The sequence below is a fragment of the Phyllobates terribilis genome, unplaced genomic scaffold (assembly GCF_046119375.1).
Source record: "Phyllobates terribilis strain yellow unplaced genomic scaffold, ASM4611937v1 Scaffold_11__3_contigs__length_659146591, whole genome shotgun sequence".
In the NCBI taxonomy this organism is placed as follows: Eukaryota; Metazoa; Chordata; class Amphibia; order Anura; family Dendrobatidae; genus Phyllobates; species Phyllobates terribilis.
Window position 1 is genome coordinate 373,645,820 of NW_027362771.1, and position 25,948 is coordinate 373,671,767.

The 25,948-nt window shown below is 44.7% G+C and overlaps 1 protein-coding gene across 5 annotated transcripts in view; it reads right to left on the reverse strand.

Annotated features, from left to right (window-relative positions):
* Window positions 1-20,960, reverse strand: part of TJP1 (tight junction protein 1) — a 486,079-nt gene extending 465,119 nt beyond the window's left edge. For all 5 annotated transcript variants that reach the window (XM_073652935.1, XM_073652936.1, XM_073652933.1 and 2 more), the window contains exon 1: window positions 20,807-20,960. In XM_073652935.1, the coding sequence (XP_073509036.1) occupies window positions 20,807-20,901 (95 nt within the window). In that variant the 5' untranslated portion in view covers window positions 20,902-20,960. The remainder of the gene's footprint in view (window positions 1-20,806) is intronic.
* Window positions 20,961-25,948: the final 4,988 nt, after the last annotated feature.

Below are 25,948 nucleotides of genomic sequence, written 5' to 3' on the forward strand. Positions count from 1 at the left end.
CAGTACAACACCACACACAGCATACATTACTATACAGTACAACACCACACACAGCATACATTACTATACAGTACAAAACCACACACAGCATACATTACTATACAGTACAACACCACACACAGCATACATCACTATACCGTACAACACCACACACAGCATACATCACTATACAGTACAACACCACTCACAGCATACATTACTATACAGTACAACACCACACACAGCATACATCACTATACCGTACAACACCACACACAGCATACATCACTATACCGTACAACACCACACACAGCATACATCACTATACAGTACAACACCACACACAGCATACATCACTATACCGTACAACACCACACACAGCATACATCACTATACAGTACAACACCACACACAGCATACATCACTATACAGTACAACACCACACACAGCATACATCACTATACAGTACAACACCACACACAGCATACATCACTATACAGTACAACACCACACACAACATACATTACTATACAGTACAACACCACACACAGCATACATTACTATACAGTACAACACCACACACAGCATACATCACTATACAGTACACCACACACAGCATACATCACTATACAGTACAACACCACACACAGCATACATCACTATACAGTACACCACCACACACAGCATACATCACTATACAGTACAACATCACACACAGCATACATCACTATACAGTACACCACCACACACAGCATACATCACTATACAGTACACCACCACACATAGCATACATCACTATACCGTACAACACCACACACAGCATACATCACTATACAGTACAACACCACACACAGCATACATCACTATACAGTACAACACCACACACAGCATACATCACTATACAGTACACCACCACACACAGCATACATCACTATACAGTACAACACCACACACAGAATACATTACTATACAGTACAACACCACACACAGCATACATTACTATACCGTACAACACCACACACAGCATACATCACTATACCGTACAACACCACACACAGCATACATTACTATACAGTACAACACCACACACAGCATACATTACTATACAGTACACCACCACACACAGCATACATCACTATACAGTACACCACAGACAGCATACATTACTATACAGTACAACACCACACACAGCATACATCACTATACCGTACAACACCACACACAGCATACATCACTATACAGTACAACACCACACAGAGCATACATCACTATACAGTACAACACCACACACAGCATACATCACTATACAGTACAACACCACACACAGCATACATCACTATACAGTACAACACCACACACAGCATACATTACTATACAGTACAACACTACACACAGCATACATCACTATACCGTACAACACCACACACAACATACATCACTATACAGTACAACACCACACACAGCATACATCACTATACAGTACAACACCACACACAGCATATATCACTATACAGTACAACACCACACACAGCATACATCACTATACAGTACAACACCACACACAGCATACATCACTATACCGTACAACACCACACACAGCATACATCACTATACAGTACAACACCACACACAGCATACATCACTATACAGTACAACACCACACACAGCATACATCACTATACAGTACAACACCACACACAGCATATATCACTATACAGTACAACACCACACACAGCATACATCACTATACAGTACAACACCACACACAGCATACATCACTATACAGTACAACACCACACACAGCATATATCACTATACAGTACAACACCACACACAGCATACATCACTATACAGTACAACACCACACACAGCATATATCACTATACAGTACAACACCACACACAGCATACATTACTATACAGTACACCACCACACACAGCATACATCACTATACAGTACAACACCACACACAGCATACATCACTATACAGTACAACACCACACACAGCATACATCACTATACCGTACAACACCACACACAGCATACATCACTATACCGTACAACACCACACACAGCATACATTACTATACAGTACAACACAGCATACATTACTATAGTACACCACACACAGCATACATCACTATACAGTACAACACCACACACAGCATACATCACTATACAGTACAACACCACACACAGCATACATTACTATACAGTACAACACCACACACAGCATACATTACTATAGTACACGACACACAGCATACATCACTATACAGTACAACACCACACACAGCATACATCACTATACCGTACAACACCACACACAGCATACATCACTATACAGTACACCACACACAGCATACATCACTATACCGTACAACACCACACACAGCATACATCACTATACAGTACAACACCACACACAGCATACATTACTATACAGTAGAACACCACACACAGCATACATCACTATACAGTACAACACCACACACAGCATACATTACTATACAGTACAACACCACACACAGCATACATTACTATACAGTACAACACCACACACAGCATACATCACTATACAGTACAACACCACACACAGCATACATCACTATACAGTACAACACCACACACAGCATACATTACTATACAGTACAACACCACACACAGCATACATTACTATACAGTACAACACCACGCACAGCATACATCACTATACAGTACAACACCACACACAGCATACATCACTATACAGTACAACACCACACACAGCATACATCACTATACAGTACAACACCACACACAGCATACATCACTATACAGGACAACACTACACACAGCATACATCACTATACAGTATAACACCACACACAGCATACATCACTATACAGTACAACACCACACACAACATACATTACTATACAGTACAACACCACACACAGCATACATCACTATACAGTACAACACCACACACAGCAAACATTACTATACCGTACAACACCACACACAGCAAACATCACTATACCGTACAACACCACACACAGCATACATTACTATACAGTACAACACCACACACAGCAAACATCACTATACCGTACAACACCACACACAGCATACATCACTATACCGTACAACACCACACACAGCATACATTACTATACAGTACAACACCATACACAACATACATTACTATAGTACACCACACACAGCATACATCACTATACAGTACAACACCACACACAGCATACATCACTATACCGTACAACACCACACACAGCATACATCACTATACCGTACAACACCACACACAGCATACATTACTATACAGTACAACACAGCATACATTACTATAGTACACCACACACAGCATACATCACTATACAGTACAACACCACACACAGCATACATCACTATACAGTACAACACCACACACAGCATACATTACTATACAGTACAACACCACACACAGCATACATTACTATACAGTACAACACCACACACAGCATACATTACTATACAGTACAACACCACACACAGCATACATCACTATACAGTACAACACCACACACAGCATACATCACTATACAGTACACCACACACAGCATACATCACTATACAGTACAACACCACACACAGCATACATTACTATACAGTACAACACCACACACAGCATACATCACTATACCGTACAACACCACACACAGCATATATCACTATACAGTACAACACCACACACAGCATACATCACTATACAGTACAACACCACACACAGCATACATCACTATACAGTAGAACACCACACACAGCATACATTACTATACAGTAGAACACCACACACAGCATACATTACTATACAGTACAACACCACACACAGCATACATTACTATACAGTACAACACCACACACAGCATACATTACTATACAGTACAACACCACACACAGCATACATCACTATACAGTACAACACCACACACAGCATACATCACTATACAGTACAACACCACACACAGCATACATCACTATACAGTACAACACCACACACAGCATACATTACTATACAGTACAACACCACACACAGCATACATTACTATACAGTACAACACCACACACAGCATACATCACTATACAGTACAACACCACACACAGCATACATCACTATACAGTACAACACCACACACAGCATACATCACTATACCGTACAACACCACACACAGCATACATCACTATACAGGACAACACCACACACAGCATACATCACTATACAGTATAACACCACACACAGCATACATCACTATACAGTACACCACCACACACAGCATACATCACTATACCGTACAACACCACACACAGCATACATTACTATACCGTACAACACCACACACAGCATACATTACTATACAGTACACCACCACACACAGCAAACATTACTATACAGTACAACACAGCATACATTACTATAGTACACCACACACAGCATACATTACTATACAGTACAACACCACACACAACATACATTACTATAGTACACCACACACAGCATACATCACTATACAGTACAACACCACACACAGCATACATCACTATACCGTACAACACCACACACAGCATACATCACTATACAGTACAACACCACACACAGCATACATTACTATACAGTACAACACCACACACAGCATACATCACTATACAGTACAACACCACACACAGCATACATCACTATACAGTACAACACCACACACAGCATACATCACTATACAGTACAACACCACACACAGCATACATCACTATACAGTACAACACCACACACAGCATACATTACTATACAGTACAACACCACACACAGCATACATCACTATACCGTACAACACCACACACAGCATACATTACTATACAGTACAACACCACACACAGCATACATCACTATACCGTACAACACCACACACAGCATACATTACTATACAGTACAACACCACACACAGCATACATTACTATACAGTACAACACCACACACAGCATACATCACTATACCGTACAACACCACACACAGCATACATTACTATACAGTACAACACCACACACAACATACATTACTATAGTACACCACACACAGCATACATCACTATACAGTACAACACCACACACAGCATACATCACTATACCGTACAACACCACACACAGCATACATCACTATACCGTACAACACCACACACAGCATACATTACTATACAGTACAACACAGCATACATTACTATAGTACACCACACACAGCATACATCACTATACAGTACAACACCACACACAGCATACATCACTATACAGTACAACACCACACACAGCATACATTACTATACAGTACAACACCACACACAGCATACATTACTATACAGTACAACACCACACACAACATACATTACTATAGTACACCACACACAGCATACATCACTATACAGTACAACACCACACACAGCATACATCACTATACCGTACAACACCACACACAGCATACATCACTATACCGTACAACACCACACACAGCATACATTACTATACCGTACAACACCACACACAGCATACATTACTATACAGTACAACACAGCATACATTACTATAGTACACCACACACAGCATACATCACTATACAGTACAACACCACACACAGCATACATCACTATACAGTACAACACCACACACAGCATACATTACTATACAGTACAACACCACACACAGCATACATTACTATACAGTACAACACCACACACAGCATACATTACTACAGTACACAACACACAGCATACATCACTATACAGTACAACACCACACACAGCATACATCACTATACCGTACAACACCACACACAGCAAACATTACTATACCGTACAACACCACACACAGCAAACATCACTATACCGTACAACACCACACACAGTATACATTACTATACAGTACAACACCACACACAGCAAACATCACTATACCGTACAACACCACACACAGCATACATTACTATACAGTACAACACCACACACAACATACATTACTATAGTACACCACACACAGCATACATCACTATACAGTACAACACCACACACAGCAAACATCACTATACTGTACAACACCACACACAGCATACATCACTATACAGTACAACACCACACACAGCATACATCACTATACAGTACAACACCACACACAGCATACATTACTATACAGTACAACACCACACACAGCATACATCACTATACAGTACAACACCACACACAGCATACATCACTATACAGTACAACACCACACACAGCAAACATTACTATACCGTACAACACCACACACAGCATACATTACTATACAGTACAACACCACACACAGCATACATCACTATACAGTACAACACCACACACAGCATACATCACTATACAGTACAACACCACACACAGCATACATCACTATACAGTACACCACCACACACAGCATACATTACTATACAGTACAACACCACACACAGCAAACATTACTATACAGTACAACACCACACACAGCATACATTACTATACAGTACAACACCACACACAGCATACATCACTATACAGTACAACACCACACACAGCATACATCACTATACAGTACAACACCACACACAGCAAACATTACTATACCGTACAACACCACACACAGCAAACACCACTATACCGTACAACACCACACACAGCATACATTACTATACAGTACAACACCACACACAGCAAACATCACTATACCGTACAACACCACACACAGCATACATTACTATACAGTACAACACCACACACAACATACATTACTATAGTACACCACACACAGCATACATCACTATACAGTACAACACCACACACAGCAAACATCACTATACTGTACAACACCACACACAGCATACATCACTATACAGTACAACACCACACACAGCATACATCACTATACAGTACAACACCACACACAGCAAACATCACTATACCGTACAACACCACACACAGCATACATCACTATACAGTACAACACCACACACAGCATACATCACTATACAGTACAACACCACACACAGCAAACATCACTATACCGTACAACACCACACACAGCATACATCACTATACAGTACAACACCACACACAGCATACATCACTAAACCTTACAACACCACACACAGCATACATTACTATACAGTACAACACCGCACACAGCATACATCACTATACAGTACAACACCACACACAGCATACATCACTATACAGTACAACACCACACACAGCATACATTACTATACAGTACAACACCATACACAGCATACATCACTATACAGTACAACACCACACACAGCATATATTACTATACAGTACAACACCACACACAGCATACATTACTATACAGTACAACACCACACACAACATACATTACTATACAGTACAACACCACACACAGCATACATAACTATACAGTACAACATCACACACAGCATACATTACTATACAGTACAACACCACACACAGCATACATTACTATACAGTACACCACACACAGCATACATCACTATACAGTACAACACCACACACAGCATACATCACTATACAGTACAACACCACACACAGCATACATCACTATACAGTACAACACCACACACAGCATACATTACTATACAGTACAACACCACACACAGCATACATCACTATACCGTACAACACCACACACAGCATACATCACTATACCGTACAACACCACACACAGCATACATCACTATACAGTACAACACCACTCAGAGCATACATTACTATACAGTACAACACCACACACAGCATACATTACTATACAGTACAACACCACACACAATATACATTACTATACAGTACAACACAACACACAGCATACATCACTATACAGTACAACACCACACACAGCATACATCACTATACAGTACAACACCACACACAGCATACATTACAACACCGCACACATTACTATAGTACACCACACACAGCATACATTACTATACAGTACAACACCACACACAGCATACATCACTATACCGTACAACACCACACACAGCATACATCACTATACAGTACAACACCACACACAGCATATATTACTATACAGTACAACACCACACACAGCATACATTACTATACAGTACAACACCACACACAGCATACATCACTATACAGTACAATACCACACACAGCATACATCACTATACCGTACAACACCACACACAGCATACATCACTATACCGTACAACACCACACACAGCATACATTACTATACAGTACAACACCACACACAGCATACATTACTATAGTACACCACACACAGCATACATCACTATACAGTACAACACCACACACAGCATACATCACTATACAGTACAACACAACACACAGCATATATCACTATACCGTACAACACCACACACAGCATACATCACTATACAGTACAACACCACACACAACATATATTACTATACAGTACAACACCACACACGGCATACATCACTATACAGTACAACACCACACACAGCATACATCACTATACAGTACACCACACAGCATACATCACTATACAGTACAACACCACACACAACATATATTACTATACAGTACAACACCACACACGGCATACATCACTGTACAGTACAACACCACACACAGCATACATCACTATACAGTACACCACACAGTATACATTACTATACAGTACAACACCACACACAGCATACATCACTATACCGTACAACACCACACACAGCATACATAACTATACCGTACAACACCACACACAGCATACATTACTATACAGTACAACACCACACACAGCATACATTACTATACAGTACAACACAACACACAGCATACATCACTATACCGTACAACACCACACACAGCATACATCACTATACAGTACAACACCACACACAGCATACATCACTATACAGTACAACACAACACACAGCATACATCACTATACCGTACAACACCACACACAGCATACATCACTATACAGTACAACACCACACACAACATATATTACTATACAGTACAACACCACACACGGCATACATTACTATACAGTACACCACCACACACAACATACATCACTATACAGTACAACACCACACACAGCATACATCACTATACAGTACAACACCACACACAGCATACATCACTATACAGTACACCACACAGTATACATTACTACAGTACACCACACAGCATACATTACTACAGTACACCACATACAGCATACACTACTACAGTACAGCACACACAGCATACACTACTACAGTACACCACACAGCATACATTACTACAGTACACCACACAGCATACATTACTACAGTACACCACACACAGCATACACTACTACAGTACAGCACACAGCATACATTACTACAGTACACCACATACAGCATACACTACTACAGTACAGTACACACAGCATACACTACTACAGTACACCACATAGCATACATTACTACAGTACACCACACAGCATACATTACTACTACAGTACACCACACAGCATACTTTACTACAGTACACCACAGCATACATTACTACAGTACACCACACAGCATACTTTACTACAGTACACCACAGCATACATTACTACAGTACACCACACACAGCATACATTACTACTACAGTACAGCACACAGTATACCGTACACCACACAGCATACACTACTACAGTACACCACACAACATACATTACTACAATACACTACACACAGCATATACTACAGTACACCACACACAGCATACGCTACTACATTATACATAACTACAGTACAGCACACAGCATATATTACTACAGTATACACCACACACAGCATACATTACTAGAGCACACCACATACAGCAAGCAATCCTACAGTACACCAACACACACAGCATACATTACTATACAGTACAACACCACACACAACATACATTACTATACAGTACAACACCACACACAGCATACATCACTATACAGTACAATACCACACACAGCATACATCACTATACCGTACAACACCACACACAGCATACATCACTATACCGTACAACACCACACACAGCATACATTACTATACAGTACAACACCACACACAGCATACATTACTATAGTACACCACACACAGCATACATCACTATACAGTACAACACCACACACAGCATACATCACTATACAGTACAACACAACACACAGCATACATCACTATACCGTACAACACCACACACAGCATACATCACTATACAGTACAACACCACACACAACATATATTACTATACAGTACAACACCACACACGGCATACATCACTATACAGTACAACACCACACACAGCATACATCACTATACAGTACACCACACAGTATACATTACTACAGTACACCACACAGCATACATTACTACAGTACACCACATACAGCATACACTACTACAGTACACCACACAGCATACACTACTACAGTACACCACACAGCATACATTACTACAGTACACCACATACAGCATACACTACTACAGTACAGTACACACAGCATACACTACTACAGTACACCACATAGCATACATTACTACAGTACACCACACAGCATACATTACTACTACAGTACACCACACAGCATACTTTACTACAGTACACCACAGCATACATTACTACAGTACACCACACACAGCATACATTACTACTACAGTACAGCACACAGTATACCGTACACCACACAGCATACACTACTACAGTACACCACACAACATACATTACTACAATACACTACACACAGCATATACTACAGTACACCACACACAGCATACGCTACTACATTATACATAACTACAGTACAGCACACAGCATATATTACTACAGTATACACCACACACAGCATACATTACTAGAGCACACCACATACAGCAAGCAATCCTACAGTACACCAACACACACAGCATACATTACTATACAGTACAACACCACACACAGCATACATCACTATACCGTACAACACCACACACAGCAAACATCACTATACAGTACAACACCACACACAGCATACATCACTATACAGTACAACACCACACACAGCATATATTACTATACAGTACAACACCACACACAGCATACATTACTATACAGTACAACACCACACACAACATACATTACTATACAGTACAACACCACACACAGCATACATCACTATACAGTACAACACCACACACAGCATACATCACTATACCGTACAACACCACACACAGCATACATCACTATACCGTACAACACCACACACAGCATACATTACTATACAGTACAACACCACACACAGCATACATTACTATACAGTACAACACAACACACAGCATACATAACTATACCGTACAACACCACACACAGCATACATCACTATACAGTACAACACCACACACAGCATACATCACTATACAGTACAACACAACACACAGCATACATCACTATACCGTACAACACCACACACAGCATACATCACTATACAGTACAACACCACACACAACATATATTACTATACAGTACAACACCACACACGGCATACATTACTATACAGTACACCACCACACACAACATACATCACTATACAGTACAACACCACACACAGCATACATCACTATACAGTACAACACCACACACAGCATACATCACTATACAGTACACCACACAGTATACATTACTACAGTACACCACACAGCATACATTACTACAGTACACCACATACAGCATACACTACTACAGTACAGCACACACAGCATACACTACTACAGTACACCACACAGCATACATTACTACAGTACACCACACAGCATACATTACTACAGTACACCACACACAGCATACACTACTACAGTACACCACATAGCATACATTACTACAGTACACCACACACAGCATACATTACTACTACAGTACACCACACAGCATACATTACTACAGTACACCACAGCATACATTACTACAGTACACCACACACAGCATACATTACTACTACAGTACAGCACACAGTATACCGTACACCACACAGCATACACTACTACAGTACACCACACAACATACACTACTACAATACACTACACACAGCATATACTACAGTACACCACACACAGCATACGCTACTACATTATACATAACTACAGTACAGCACACAGCATATATTACTACAGTATACACCACACACAGCATACATTACTAGAGCACACCACATACAGCAAGCAATCCTACAGTACACCAACACACACAGCATACATTACTAGGATACACCACTACACACAGCATACATTACTAGGGTACACCACTACACGAGGTATACATTACTACGGTACACCACTACACACAGCATACAGTACTACAGTACACCACACAGAGTACACTATAAAAGTACACCACACAGAATACACTACTAAAGTACACCACACAGCATACACTACTACAGTACACCAACACAACATACATTACTACAGTACACCACCATACATTACTACTACAATACATCACACACAGCATACATTACTACTACAGTACACCAAACACGGCATACATTACTATAGTACACCACCACACAGCATACACTACTAAGGTACACTACATTACCAAACAGCATATACTACTACATCACACCACCACACTGCATACAATACTATAGTACACCACCACACATTACTAAACTGCAACACAATACATAGCATACATTAAACCACCACACAGGATACATTACAGCACACAGCATATATTACTACAGTACACCACACAACATACACTACTACAGTACAGCACACACACAGCATACATTACTACAGCACACCACCATGCACAGTGTACATTACTACTGTGTAGCACCACACACTATACAGTACACCACCACACACAGCATATATAAGTACAATACACCACACACAGCATACATTACTACAGGACACCAGACACAACATATACTACAACAATACACTACCCCACACAAGCAGATATTACTATAGTACACCACCACACACACACAGCATACATTACTGTTGTACACCACCATACACACAGCATACATTACTACAGTATAAACTCGTCTGAAAGATCTGAGACTAAGGGTCCATTTACATAGTGACACTAACGATTGCCGATTGTTAAACCTTTATCGATCGTTAGTTGTTTAATAGCCACACAGGCAGACGACAGAAGACAATTCGCACTGAGCATTCTGTAGTAAACAGTGAAGTGCACATATTTTGCCATTGTTGTTGGTAGAAAAAAGTCCTGTTTATAGAGGAATATGTACCGCTGAGAACAATGATCTTTTGCACTGCGCAAAATATAATTTCACCAAATGAAAGAGTGTTTTGTTAATTCATTGGGTGATTGGAAGCCTGTTTACACTGAGAAATTATTCAGAATGCTCATGATAATCTTTCAGTGTAAATGCAGCTCAGCAAAAATGTTGTTTTCATAAAGTTTGGTGCTTCAGTTTTTATAGTGGCAATTTGCCATAACTCTAGAGTGTTATGAAAAGTGATCAGATGAATTGGAAAAAATTGCAATCATTATGCTTGTAAGATTGCCCCTAAATCAACTATTGTCACGGGTGTGTCAGAGGTGACAGACAGTCGCCCTGCAGTTGGTTGCAGGAGATCTCTACATTTGGCATTACAGACATCTTCTTAGAGGTAGTCTCTAGGACCCAGCGGCTACCTCCCTCTGGCTAATTAACACCCTGTCTGGGTGTATAAATATCTGTTTTTCAGAGGGAGGTGCCGGCGATATTAATTACTACTTGTGAAAGCTTTAGCAAGTGCAGTACTTCGTCCTCTCTGGAGCTTGAGGCCGTGTACGCAATTGTCTGGAGTTCGTCTAAAGCTAAGCAATTTCCCCCTGTTTGTCTACCCCTGTTGTCTATAGTGTTTAGTGGAGATCAATTAATGCTCATCTCCTCCATTCCCTAGCCTTAGCCATACGCCAGGGAAAGACAGGGCGAGGTATGCGTTCGACGATTGGTTAGGAGTAGTGTTGAGCGAGTATGTTCTGTTCCGAGTATGCTCGGGCGAGCTCCGAGTATTTACAGCTGCTCGGTGATATGGTTGAATCGCTCCCGTGTGTATGATTTGCAACTGTTTGACAGCTTTATTACATGTGAGGAATGTGAAAGAAATAGACATTCCTCACATGTAATAAAGCTGTCAAACAGTTGCAAATCATGCACACGGGAGCGATTCAAACATATCACCGAGCAGCTGTAAATATTCGGAGCTCGGCCCGAGCATACTCGCCGAAAGGGTTAACAGAACATACTCGCTCAACACTAGTTAGGAGCCAATACAGGGACGTTAGGGGAGACAGGGTGACGCTAGATCAACCTAGGAGGTCTCCACTTCCCCCTTTCCCTAGAGTCTGGGCTCCCTTTCCCCCTTACCTTTGTGTTGCACTAAGTCTTTCCCACTTCTTGCGTGACAACTATTTATTGGATCATCAAGAACTTCAAGGAGGGAGGTTCAATTGCTTTGAAGAAGATTTCAAAGCACCCAATAAAGTCCATTAAGTTCCAGAACCGTCTACTAAAAAGGATGCTGCTACGGGATCGGTGTAACATCAGTGCAGAGCTTGCTCAGGAGTGGCAGCAAATAAGTGTCAGTGCATCTACACGCATGGTGAGGCAAAGACTTTTGGAGACTAGCCTGGTATCAAGAAGTGCAGCAAAGAAGCCACTTCTATCCCATAAAAACACCACGGACAGACTTACATTCTGCAGGAAGTACAGAGACTGGACTGCAAAGGACTGTAAATATTGAGTCTTTGCATGAGCTTGATGTATTGATCCATAAAAGTAAACTTTGTGAAAACCAAAATCTGTCCTTCATGGCATTGCCCACATGGTCTCCAAACTCATTGACTAAAGAGGATAGACCTCCATTCCAGCCTACATTGCCGTCTTGCTTTGCATCATGATACCCTTTGAGAGTGGTGGTGTGAGGTCAAAGGAACATCTGTAGCTGGATGTCTGGCTTGTAGCCCAATTTCATGCAAATGCCCTCTGATGGTTTGTATAGACACTGTTTGACACCTTAGGCTTGGTATGTGATGTCTAATATCACTTGTAGTACAGAATGGATCACTGTGCATCATTCTTTGAACCTGAAAGAACCATGATGGCAACACAATGAAGAGGCCTTCACATTGGAATGTCACCCTGGTCTTTCTCCTTGGATTATGTTTGGGGGCAGCATAATGTACGGTAGTTGAACCCTCCAGTCTTCATTCCATCATTCAATAATGGCTCGGCGTTACATTTAATTGGTCTAGGAACCAGTGGCACAGCCATTTCTAAAAAGTGTCTCATGAGCTGTTTTTCAACACGAACACACCAGGTGGCTTGATGCTCGTGCTACTCTGAGCAGCTTGCGTGGCCTAAATATGTCACGATGGCCTACAGTTTCTCTGGACTAGTCTCCCATCGAGCACATCTGGGATGTTATTAATTGGCAATTGGAAAGGGAGCTGCCAGCAATGGATCTTGATGATTTGTGTGCCCAAGTGCATTCAGCATGGCAGAATATTCACCAGACAACCAATGATCAATAAGCTTAACTAAGTAGTCTAGAGAAAATCAAACCCATAATATGGAATCCAAAAGACTTGAAGAGCAATAGAAATAAGGATGTCAGTGGAGACAAACCCCATGCATATCGCTGCTCATGGCAGATTCATCAGGGGAAAGACATAGAGAATAAGGAGGTAATCCTCACATAAATAGTATGGCATAAGATACTTAATTACTGGTAATTAGCATTCCAGCACAGATATCATAAGTAGTCTTATACTGCCAGATGATGACAGTGGGTGTATTGTGCATGCGCAAATAAGTCACGTCTCTGCAGAGGCATCATGGATAGGCATCCACTGGCAAATGAATTGCCAGAAGTGCCCACTGAAATGACACAGGGAAAAAGTATTGAACATATGAAGAAAGAGAGGTGCAAAAAGCCATGGAAAGTCATGACACAAGGTGAAATCTATCAGTAATTAAAAGCAATCCTGACACTTAAGAGAAAAATATATTAGATGGTTCAACTGATGGCCTATAAAACGGTGTCTCAGTAACAAGGTGCCACACTAAAAAACATCTCATAATGGGTAAAACCAGTGAGCTGTCTCAAGAACTTTGCAACCTTATTGTTGCAAAACATACTGAGGGCATTGGTTACAGAAGAATTTCTAAACTACTGAAGGTTCCAGTGAGCACTGTTGGGGCTATAACCTGGAAGAGGAAAGAACATTCACCATAAACCAGCCACGACCAGGTTCTCCCTCTGCAAGATTTCAGACAGTCAAAAGGATTATCAGATGAATTGTCTAAGAGCTAAGGACCACCCGTGGAGAACTACAGAAAGACCTGGAATCAGCAGATACAATCATTTCAAGAAAAAACTATAAGGGCTTGCTCACACAAGAGTATAACTCAGATGAGTGCTATCTTAATTTTTATTGGCTAGCACACTGACCCATGTTATTTAATAAGGTAGTGCTGATAACCGATTTTTTTTCACTGACAGAATCTGTCTGTGAAAAAAATCGCAATATGCTGTGATTTCTCTTGTTGAGCGCGACAAAAAAAACGGATACCATACAGACCATCAGTGCGGCATCCAATTTTTATGGATACATTACAATTCTGGAAGATGGGAAACAGTACATGATGCTGTAAAAGATTAATACCTGCCGAGTGAAAAACGTACCACTTTCTGGATGAGAATGGTACCGATTTTTTATACGCTCGTGTGACCTCAGCCTTAGTAATGCACTCAACCTCCATGGCCTGTATGCACGCTCACCACGCAAGACTCCATTGCTGAACAAAAACCATGTTCAAGCATGTTTAAAATGTGCTCAACAACATTTAGACAAGCCTGTGTAATACTGGGAGAATATAGTCTGGTCAGATGAGACCAAAATTGAACTCTTTTGATGCCATAATACACAACATGTTTGGAGGCCAATAGGCACTGCAGATCACCCCCAAAACACCACACCAACAATGAAGTTTGGAGGTGGGAACGTCATGATGTGAGGCTGTTTTTCAGCATACGGTACTGGCAAACTTCATGTGATTGAAGGAAAGATGAATGGACAAATGTACAGAGACTTTCTTGATATAAATCTGCTGCCATCTACCAAAATGATGAAGATAAAACAAGGGTGGACATTTCAGCAAGACAATGATCCCAAACACACAGTCAAGGAAACTCTCAATTGGTTTCAGAACAGAGAATAAAGCTGCTAGAATAGCCCAGCCAATCACCGGACCTGAATCCAATAGACAATTTATGGAAGGAACTAAAGCTCAGAGTTCAAAGAAGGAGCCCACCGGACCTTCAGGACTTGAAGAGTGTTTGTGTGGAAGAATGGGCCAAAATCACACCTGAGCAATGCATGCGACTAGTTTTTCCATATAGAAGCTGTCTTGAAGCTGTCATCACCAACAAAGGCTGTTGTACGAAGTAATTAATTAAATTTCAGTAAACGTGTTCAATACTTTTTCCCTGCGTCATTTCTTTGATTTCTTTGCCTGTGTGGTTTGGATGAGTTGTTACCGACATCTGATGAGAATCTCATGTCAATAGCACCTTTAGAAATATATATACTAAATAGTTCAATACTTATTTCACCCGTTGTATACAGTATATCACCACACACCGTATATACAGTGTATCACCACACACCATATATACAGTATATCACCACACACCATATATACAGTGTATCACTACACACCATATATACAGTGTGTCACTACACACCATACATAGAGTATATCATCACACACCGTATATACAGTATATCACCACACCATATATACAGTGTATCACCACACCATATATACAGTGTATCACCACACACCGTATATACAGTGTATCGCCACACGCCGTGTATACAGTGTATCACCACACGCCGTATATACAGTGTATCACCACACGCCGTGTATACAGTGTATCACCACACGCCGTATATACAGTGTATCACCACACGCCATATATACAGTGTATCACCACACGCCGTGTATACAGTGTATCACCACACGCCGTATATACAGTGTATCACCACACGCCGTGTATACAGTGTATCACCACACGCCGTATATACAGTGTATCACCACACGCCGTGTATACAGTGTATCACCACACGCCGTGTATACAGTGTATCACCACACGCCGTATATACAGTGTATCACCACACGCCGTGTATACAGTGTATCACCACACGCCGTATATACAGTGTATCACCACACGCCGTGTATACAGTGTATCACCACACGCCGTGTATACAGTGTATCACCACACGCCGTGTATACAGGGTATCACCACACGCCGTGTATACAGTGTATCACCACACGCCGTGTATACAGTGTATCACCACACGCCGTATATACAGTGTTTCACCACACGCCGTGTATACAGTGTATCACCACACGCCGTGTATACAGTGTATCACCACACGCCGTGTATACAGTGTATCACCACACGCCGTATATACAGTGTATCACCACACGCCGTGTATACAGTGTATCACCACACGCCGTATATACAGTGTTTCACCACACGCGGTGTATACAGTGTATCACCACACGCCGTGTATACAGTGTATCACCACACGCCGTGTATACAGTGTATCACCACACGCCGTGTATACAGTGTATCACCACACGCCGTATATACAGTGTATCACCACACGCCGTGTATACAGTGTATCACCACACGCCGTATATACAGTGTTTCACCACACGCCGTGTATACAGTGTATCACCACACGCCGTGTATACAGTGTATCACCACACGCCGTGTATACAGTGTTTCACCACACGCCGTGTATACAGTGTATCACCACACGCAGTGTATACAGTGTATCACCACACGCCGTGTATACAGTGTATCACCACACGCCGTGTATACAGTGTATCACCACACGCCGTGTATACAGTGTATCACCACACGCAGTGTATACAGTGTATCACCACACGCCGTGTATACAGTGTATCACCACACGCCGTGTATACAGTGTTTCACCACACGCCGTGTATACAGTGTATCACCACACGCAGTGTATACAGTGTATCACCACACGCCGTGTATACAGTGTTTCACCACACGCCGTGTATACAGTGTATCACCACACGCCGTGTATACAGTGTTTCACCACACGCCGTGTATACAGTGTATCACCACACGCCGTGTATACAGTGTATCACCACACGCCGTGTATACAGTGTATCACCACACGCCGTGTATACAGTGTATCACCACACGCCGTGTATACAGTGTTTCACCACACGCCGTGTATACAGTGTATCACCACACGCCGTGTATACAGTGTATCACCACACGCCGTGTATACAGTGTATCACCACACGCAGTGTATACAGTGTATCACCACACGCCGTGTATACAGTGTATCACCACACGCCGTGTATACAGTGTATCACCACACGCAGTGTATACAGTGTATCACCACACGCCGTGTATACAGTGTATCACCACACGCCGTGTATACAGTGTTTCACCACACGCCGTGTATACAGTGTATCACCACACGCAGTGTATACAGTGTATCACCACACGCCGTGTATACAGTGTTTCACCACACGCCGTGTATACAGTGTATCACCACACGCCGTGTATACAGTGTATCACCACACGCCGTGTATACAGTGTATCACCACACGCCGTGTATACAGTGTATCACCACACGCCGTGTATACAGTGTATCACCACACGCCGTGTATACAGTGTATCACCACACGCCGTGTATACAGTGTATCACCACACGCCGTATATACAGTGTATCACCACACGCCGTGTATACAGTGTATCACCACACGCCGTGTATACAGTGTTTCACCACACGCCGTGTATACAGTGTATCACCACACGCCGTGTATACAGTGTATCACCACACGCCGTGTATACAGTGTATCACCACACGCCGTATATACAGTGTATCACCACACGCCGTGTATACAGTGTATCACCACACGCCGTATATACAGTGTATCACCACACGCCGTATATACAGTGTATCACCACACGCCGTGTATACAGTGTATCACCACACGCCGTATATACAGTGTATCACCACACGCCGTATATACAGTGTATCACCACACGCCGTGTATACAGTGTATCACCACACGCCGTATATACAGTGTATCACCACACGCCGTGTATACAGTGTATCACCACACGCCGTGTATACAGTGTATCACCACACGCCGTATATACAGTGTATCACCACACGCCGTATATACAGTGTATCACCACACGCAGTGTATACAGTGTATCACCACACGCCGTGTATACAGTGTATCACCACACGCCGTATATACAGTGTATCACCACACGCCGTGTATACAGTGTATCACCACACGCCGTATATACAGTGTATCACCACACGCCGTGTATACAGTGTATCACCACACCTTATGTCACAGCACCCAATCGCCGTATATCACGACACAGCACCCATTCTCCGTATATAACGACACAGCACCCATATTCGGTGTCTGCCCAGCCGGCATGGCGCACAGACTCCGCAGCAGGCGCAGCATTGCCGGGCTCCCTCAGCAGCCTCTGTTATACATGCTGGGGACAATGCACCGGCCATGCAGACACGGCAGCCATAGATAGGTACCGTGCCCATCTGTGCGCCAATCACTGGCCCCGCCATATGTCTGCCGGGTGTGCGGTACCGAGCAGCCCACATTGCAGCACGCTGAGCACACATGTCGCCCGGTAAAGGAGCATGCACCGTCACCACAGCCATGACAGGTCGGTACTCACCACAGCTTCCTCTTAATAGGTAGGATGTTGCCCCTGTTGGATGGAGTCACTCCGATCGCCATCTGCAGCACAGTCAGGTATTTCTGGTATTTCATTTTGCCTCCCCCCTTGTATCGCCCCTCCGATGCCCCCCCTCACACCTCTGCATGCGATCATGAAATTGGGCTTCCCGGGCATCTGCCGTCCTGCCCTGTGACCCGCTGTCGCCCTCCCTCTCCCGGGCTGTGTCCTCGGCGTGTCTTGTCAGCAGAGCACCATTTGTGAGCGGCACATAGAGATAACATTGACAGCTCGAGGTGGCAGCGCCATCCTTCTTCCCTCTGCTCAGTCTCTGCCTCCCTCCCTCCTCTGCTCTGTCACTGGAGCCCAGCAATCCTATTAGCACCTAGAATAGCGTCCCATTAATCCCGCTGTTGGTTTAGGTCTAATCAGGTTGTGGCTGCAAACACCTCGCAGTGATCACGTCCAAATTAGCGGCGCATCCTGGTCCCCTCTCCCTGGCATCGCGGCAGAGAGCACGGGAGGGGGCAGGGCGGCTGCGGGCGAGAAGCAGATTAAGCAATTAGATGATACCACCCAAAGATCCAGCAGAGACAGCGGCACGGGCTGGATGGCAGCACCCCACGTGACCAGGGCTGCCGAGCAGGGCAGAGACAGCAGCTGAGAGCAGAGACCCAGCTACAGGAGCAGAGACAGCAGCTGAGAGCAGAGACCCAGCTACAGGAGCAGAGACAGCAGCTGAGAGCAGAGACCCAGCTACAGGAGCAGAGACAGCAGCTCAGAGCAGAGACCCAGCTACAGGAGGAGAGACAGCAGCTCAGAGCAGAGACCCAGCTACAGGAGCAGAGACAGCAGCTCAGAGCAGAGACCCAGCTACAGGAGGAGAGACAGCAGCTGAGAGCAGAGACCCAGCTACAGGAGCAGAGACAGCAGCTCAGAGCAGAGACCCAGCTACAGGAGCAGAGACCCAGCTACAGGGGCAACGACAGCAGCTACAGGGGCAGAGACAGCAGCTACAGGGGCAAAGACAGCAGCTACAGGGGCAGAGACAGCAGCTCAGAGCAGAGACCCAGCTACAGGAGCAGAGACAGCAGCTGAGAGCAGAGACCCAGCTACAGGAGCAGAGACAGCAGCTCAGAGCTGAGACCCAGCTACAGGGGCAGAGACAGCAGCTACAGGGGCAGAGACAGCAGCTACAGGGGCAGAGACAGCAGCTCTGAGCAGAGACCCAGCTACAGGGGCAGAGACAGCAGCTACAGGGGCAGAGCAGAGACCCAGCTACAGGGGCAGAGACAGCAGCTACAGGGGCAGAGCAAAGACCCAGCTACAGGGGCAGAGACAGCAGCTACAGGGGCAGAGCAGAGACCCAGCTACAGGGGCAGAGACAGCAGCTACAGGGGCAGAGCAGAGACCCAGCTACTGGAGCTGAGACAGCCGCTCAGATCAGAGACAGCAGCTCAGATCAGAGACAGCAGCTACAGGGGCAGAGACCCAGCTACAGGGGCAGAGACAGTAGGTACAGGGGCAGAGACAACAGCTGGGAGCAGAGACCCAGCTACAGGGGCAAAGACAGCAGCTACAGGGGCAGAGCCGAGATCCAGCTACAGGGGCAGAGCAGAGATAGTAGCTCAGAGCAGAGACCCAGCTACAGGGGCAGAGCAGAGACTCAGCTACAGGGGCAGAGCAGAGATAGCAGCTGAGAGCAGAGACAGCAGCTACAGGGGCAAAGAGGACAGCGGCTACAGGGGCAGAGACAGCAGCTACAGGGGCAGAGCAGAGACAGCAGCTCAGATCAGAGACAGCAGCTACAGGGGCAGAGCAGAGACAGCAGCTACAGGGGCAGAGACCCAGCTACAGGGGCAGAGACAGCAGCTACAGGGGCAGAGCAGAGACAGCGGCTCAGAGCAGAGACCCAGCTACAGGGGCAAAGACAGCAGCTACAGGGGCAGAGCACAGACCCAGCTACAGGGGCAGAGCAGAGATAGCAGCTCAGAGCAGAGACCCAGCTACAGGGGCAAAGACAGCAGCTACAGGGGCAGAGCAGATACTCAGCTACAGGGGCAGAGCAGAGATAGCAGCTGAGAGCAGAGACAGCAGCTACAGGGGCAGAGACAGCAGCTACAGGGGCAGAGACCCAACTACAGGGGCAGAGCAGAGATAGCAGCTACAGGGGCAGATGACAGCAGCTACAGGGGCAAATGACAGCAGCTACAGGGGCAGAGACAGCAGCTACAGGGGCAGAGCAGAGACAGCAGCTACAGGGGCAGAGACCCAGCTGCAAGGGCAGAGCAGAGACAGCAGCTCAGGGCAGAGACAGCAGCTACAGGGGCAGATGACAGCAGCTACAGGGGCAGAGCAGAGACAGCAGCTCAGAGCAGAGACCCAGCTACAGGGGCAAAGCAAAGATAGCAGCTACAGGGGCAGATGACAGCAGCTACAGAGGCAGATGACAGCAGCTACAGGGGCTGAGACAGCAACTACAGGGGCAGAGACAGCAGCTACAGTGGCAGAGACAGCAGCTCAGTGCAGAGACAGTAGCTACAGGGGCAGAGACAGTAGCTACAGGGGCAGAGACAGCAGCTCAGAGCAGAGACAGCAGCTACAGGGGCAGAGAGAGCAGTTCAGAGTAGAGACAGCAAGTACAGAGGCTGAGCAGAGACAGCAGCTGCAGGGGCAGAGACTGCAGCTCAGAGTAGAGACAGCAGATACAGGGCAGAGACAGCAGCTACAGGGCGCACAGGAGAGACATCAGCTGAGAGCAGAGACCAGCTCAGAGCAGAGACAGCAGCTACAGGGGAAATAGGAGAGACAGCAGCTCAAAGCAAACATCAGTTGAGAGCAGCACAGCAGCTTCAGAGGGAAGAGGAGAGACATCACCTGATAGCAGAGACATCAGCTGAGAGCAGAGACAATAGCTACAGGGGGCAGAGAAAAGAGATCAGCTATAGAGTGAGGAGAGACATCAGCCGAGACAGAGGTAGCGACTATAGGAAAAGGAGCACAGACATGAGCCGAGAGCAGAGGAAGCGGCTATAGGGAAAGGAAGACGGACATCAGCTGAGAGCAGAGGCAGCAGCTATAGGAAAAGGAGGACAGACATCAGCCAAGAGCAGAGGAAGCGGCTATAGGAAAAGGAAGACAGACATCAGCCGAGAGCAGAGGCAGCAGCTATAGGAAAAGGAGGACAGACATCAGCTGAGAGCAGAGGAAGCGGCTATAGGAAAAGGAAGACAGACATCAGCCAAGAGCAGAGGCAGCGGCTGCAGGGAAAGGAGGACAGACATCAGCCGAGAGCAGGGCCAGCAGCTATAGGAAAAGGAGGACAGACATCAGCCGAGAGCAGAGGCAGCAGCAATAGGAAAAGGAGGACAGACATCAGCTGAGAGCAGAGGAAGCGGCTATAGGAAAAGGAAGACAGACATCAGTCGAGAGCAGAGGCAGCGACTGCAGGGAAAGGAGGACAGACATCAGCCGAGAGCAGGGCCAGCAGCTATAGGAAAAGGAGGACAGACATCAGCTGAGAGCAGAGGCAGCAGCTATAGGAAAAGGACAGACATCAGCTGAGAGCAGAGGCAGCAGCTATAGGAAAAGGAGGACAGACATCAGCCAAGAGCAGAGGCAGCAGCTATAGGAAAAGGACAGACATCAGCTGAGAGCAGAGGCAGCGGCTATAGGAAAAGGAGGACAGACATCAGCTGAGAGCAGAGGCAGCAGCTATAGGAAAAGGACAGACATCAGCTGAGAGCAGAGGCAGCAGCTATAGGAAAAGGAGGACAGACATCAGCCAAGAGCAGAGGCAGCAGCTATAGGAAAAGGAGGACAGACATTAGCCAAGAGCAGAAGCAGCGGCTATAGGAAAAGGAGGACAGACATCAGCTGAGAGCAGAGGCAGCAGCTATAGGAAAAGGAGGACAGACATCAGCTGAGAGCAGAGGCAGCGGCTATAGGAAAAGGAGGACAGACATCAGCTGAGAGCAGAGGCAGCGGCTATAGGAAAAGGAGGACAGACATCAGCCGAGAGCAGGGCCAGCAGCTATAGGAAAAGGAGGACAGACATCAGCCGAGAGCAGAGGCAGCAGCTATAGGAAAAGGAGGACAGACATCAGCTGAGAGCAGAGGAAGCGGCTATAGGAAAAGGAGGACAGACATCAGCTGAGAGCAGAGGCAGCGGCTATAGGAAAAGGAGGACAGACATCAGCCGAGAGCAGGGCCAGCAGCTATAGGAAAAGGAGGACAGACATCAGCCGAGAGCAGAGGCAGCAGCTATAGGAAAAGGAGGACAGACATCAGCCGAGAGCAGAGGCAGCAGCTATAGGAAAAGGAGGACAGACATCAGCTGAGAGCAGAGGCAGCGGCTAGACTGACAATGTGAGAAGAGCTGCACCAGCTGAGGTGAATGCAGTGGAGCAATAGGAAGGTAAAGAATTGAGTGTCCTGGAGAAGTGGGGATGAAGAAGGAGGCCAGAACATGATGGGATTAAATCTTAGACATGGATCTGTTATTAGTAGTGAGAAGTGCCTGACCTCTGTGTCTGTAGTGAGGCAGATAGTGTACACACACTTCAACAATGAAAATGCAGCACCAAGAAGTAAGTCATGGAATTATGGGAATGACAGGATGGATTGATAGACATAGAAACTAAATAGTCAAGCCATCTCCATTTATTCAGTTTTGAGAGACTACTAATGGTTGCCTGAGGAATATCCTGCCACGCTGAATGCACTCGGTCATGTAAATCATGAAGATCCACTGCTGGCAGCTCCTTTTGCAATCCCCAGCCAATGAAGTCCCATACGTGCTCGATCGGAGACACGTCCAGAGACGCTGCCGGCATGGTAATACGTTTAGCCCATGCAGGCTGCTCAGAGTAGCACGAACAATGTGCACCTTGGCGTCATATTGAAAAACAGCTCTTGGAACATTTTGGAGAAATGGCCATCCTACTGGCTGGACAACCAAATCAATTTAACACCGAGCTGTTACTGTATCTGGAAGGAAGAGAAAAGAACTCCGGCTACCGTACATTATGCTACAACGCAACAGAATTCCTTAGCAGGACCAATGTAATATTCATCAAGGAAGGAAAAAAGAGCAACTTCTCCCAATGATCCAGGAGATATTTGGTAATGAACAATGCTTTT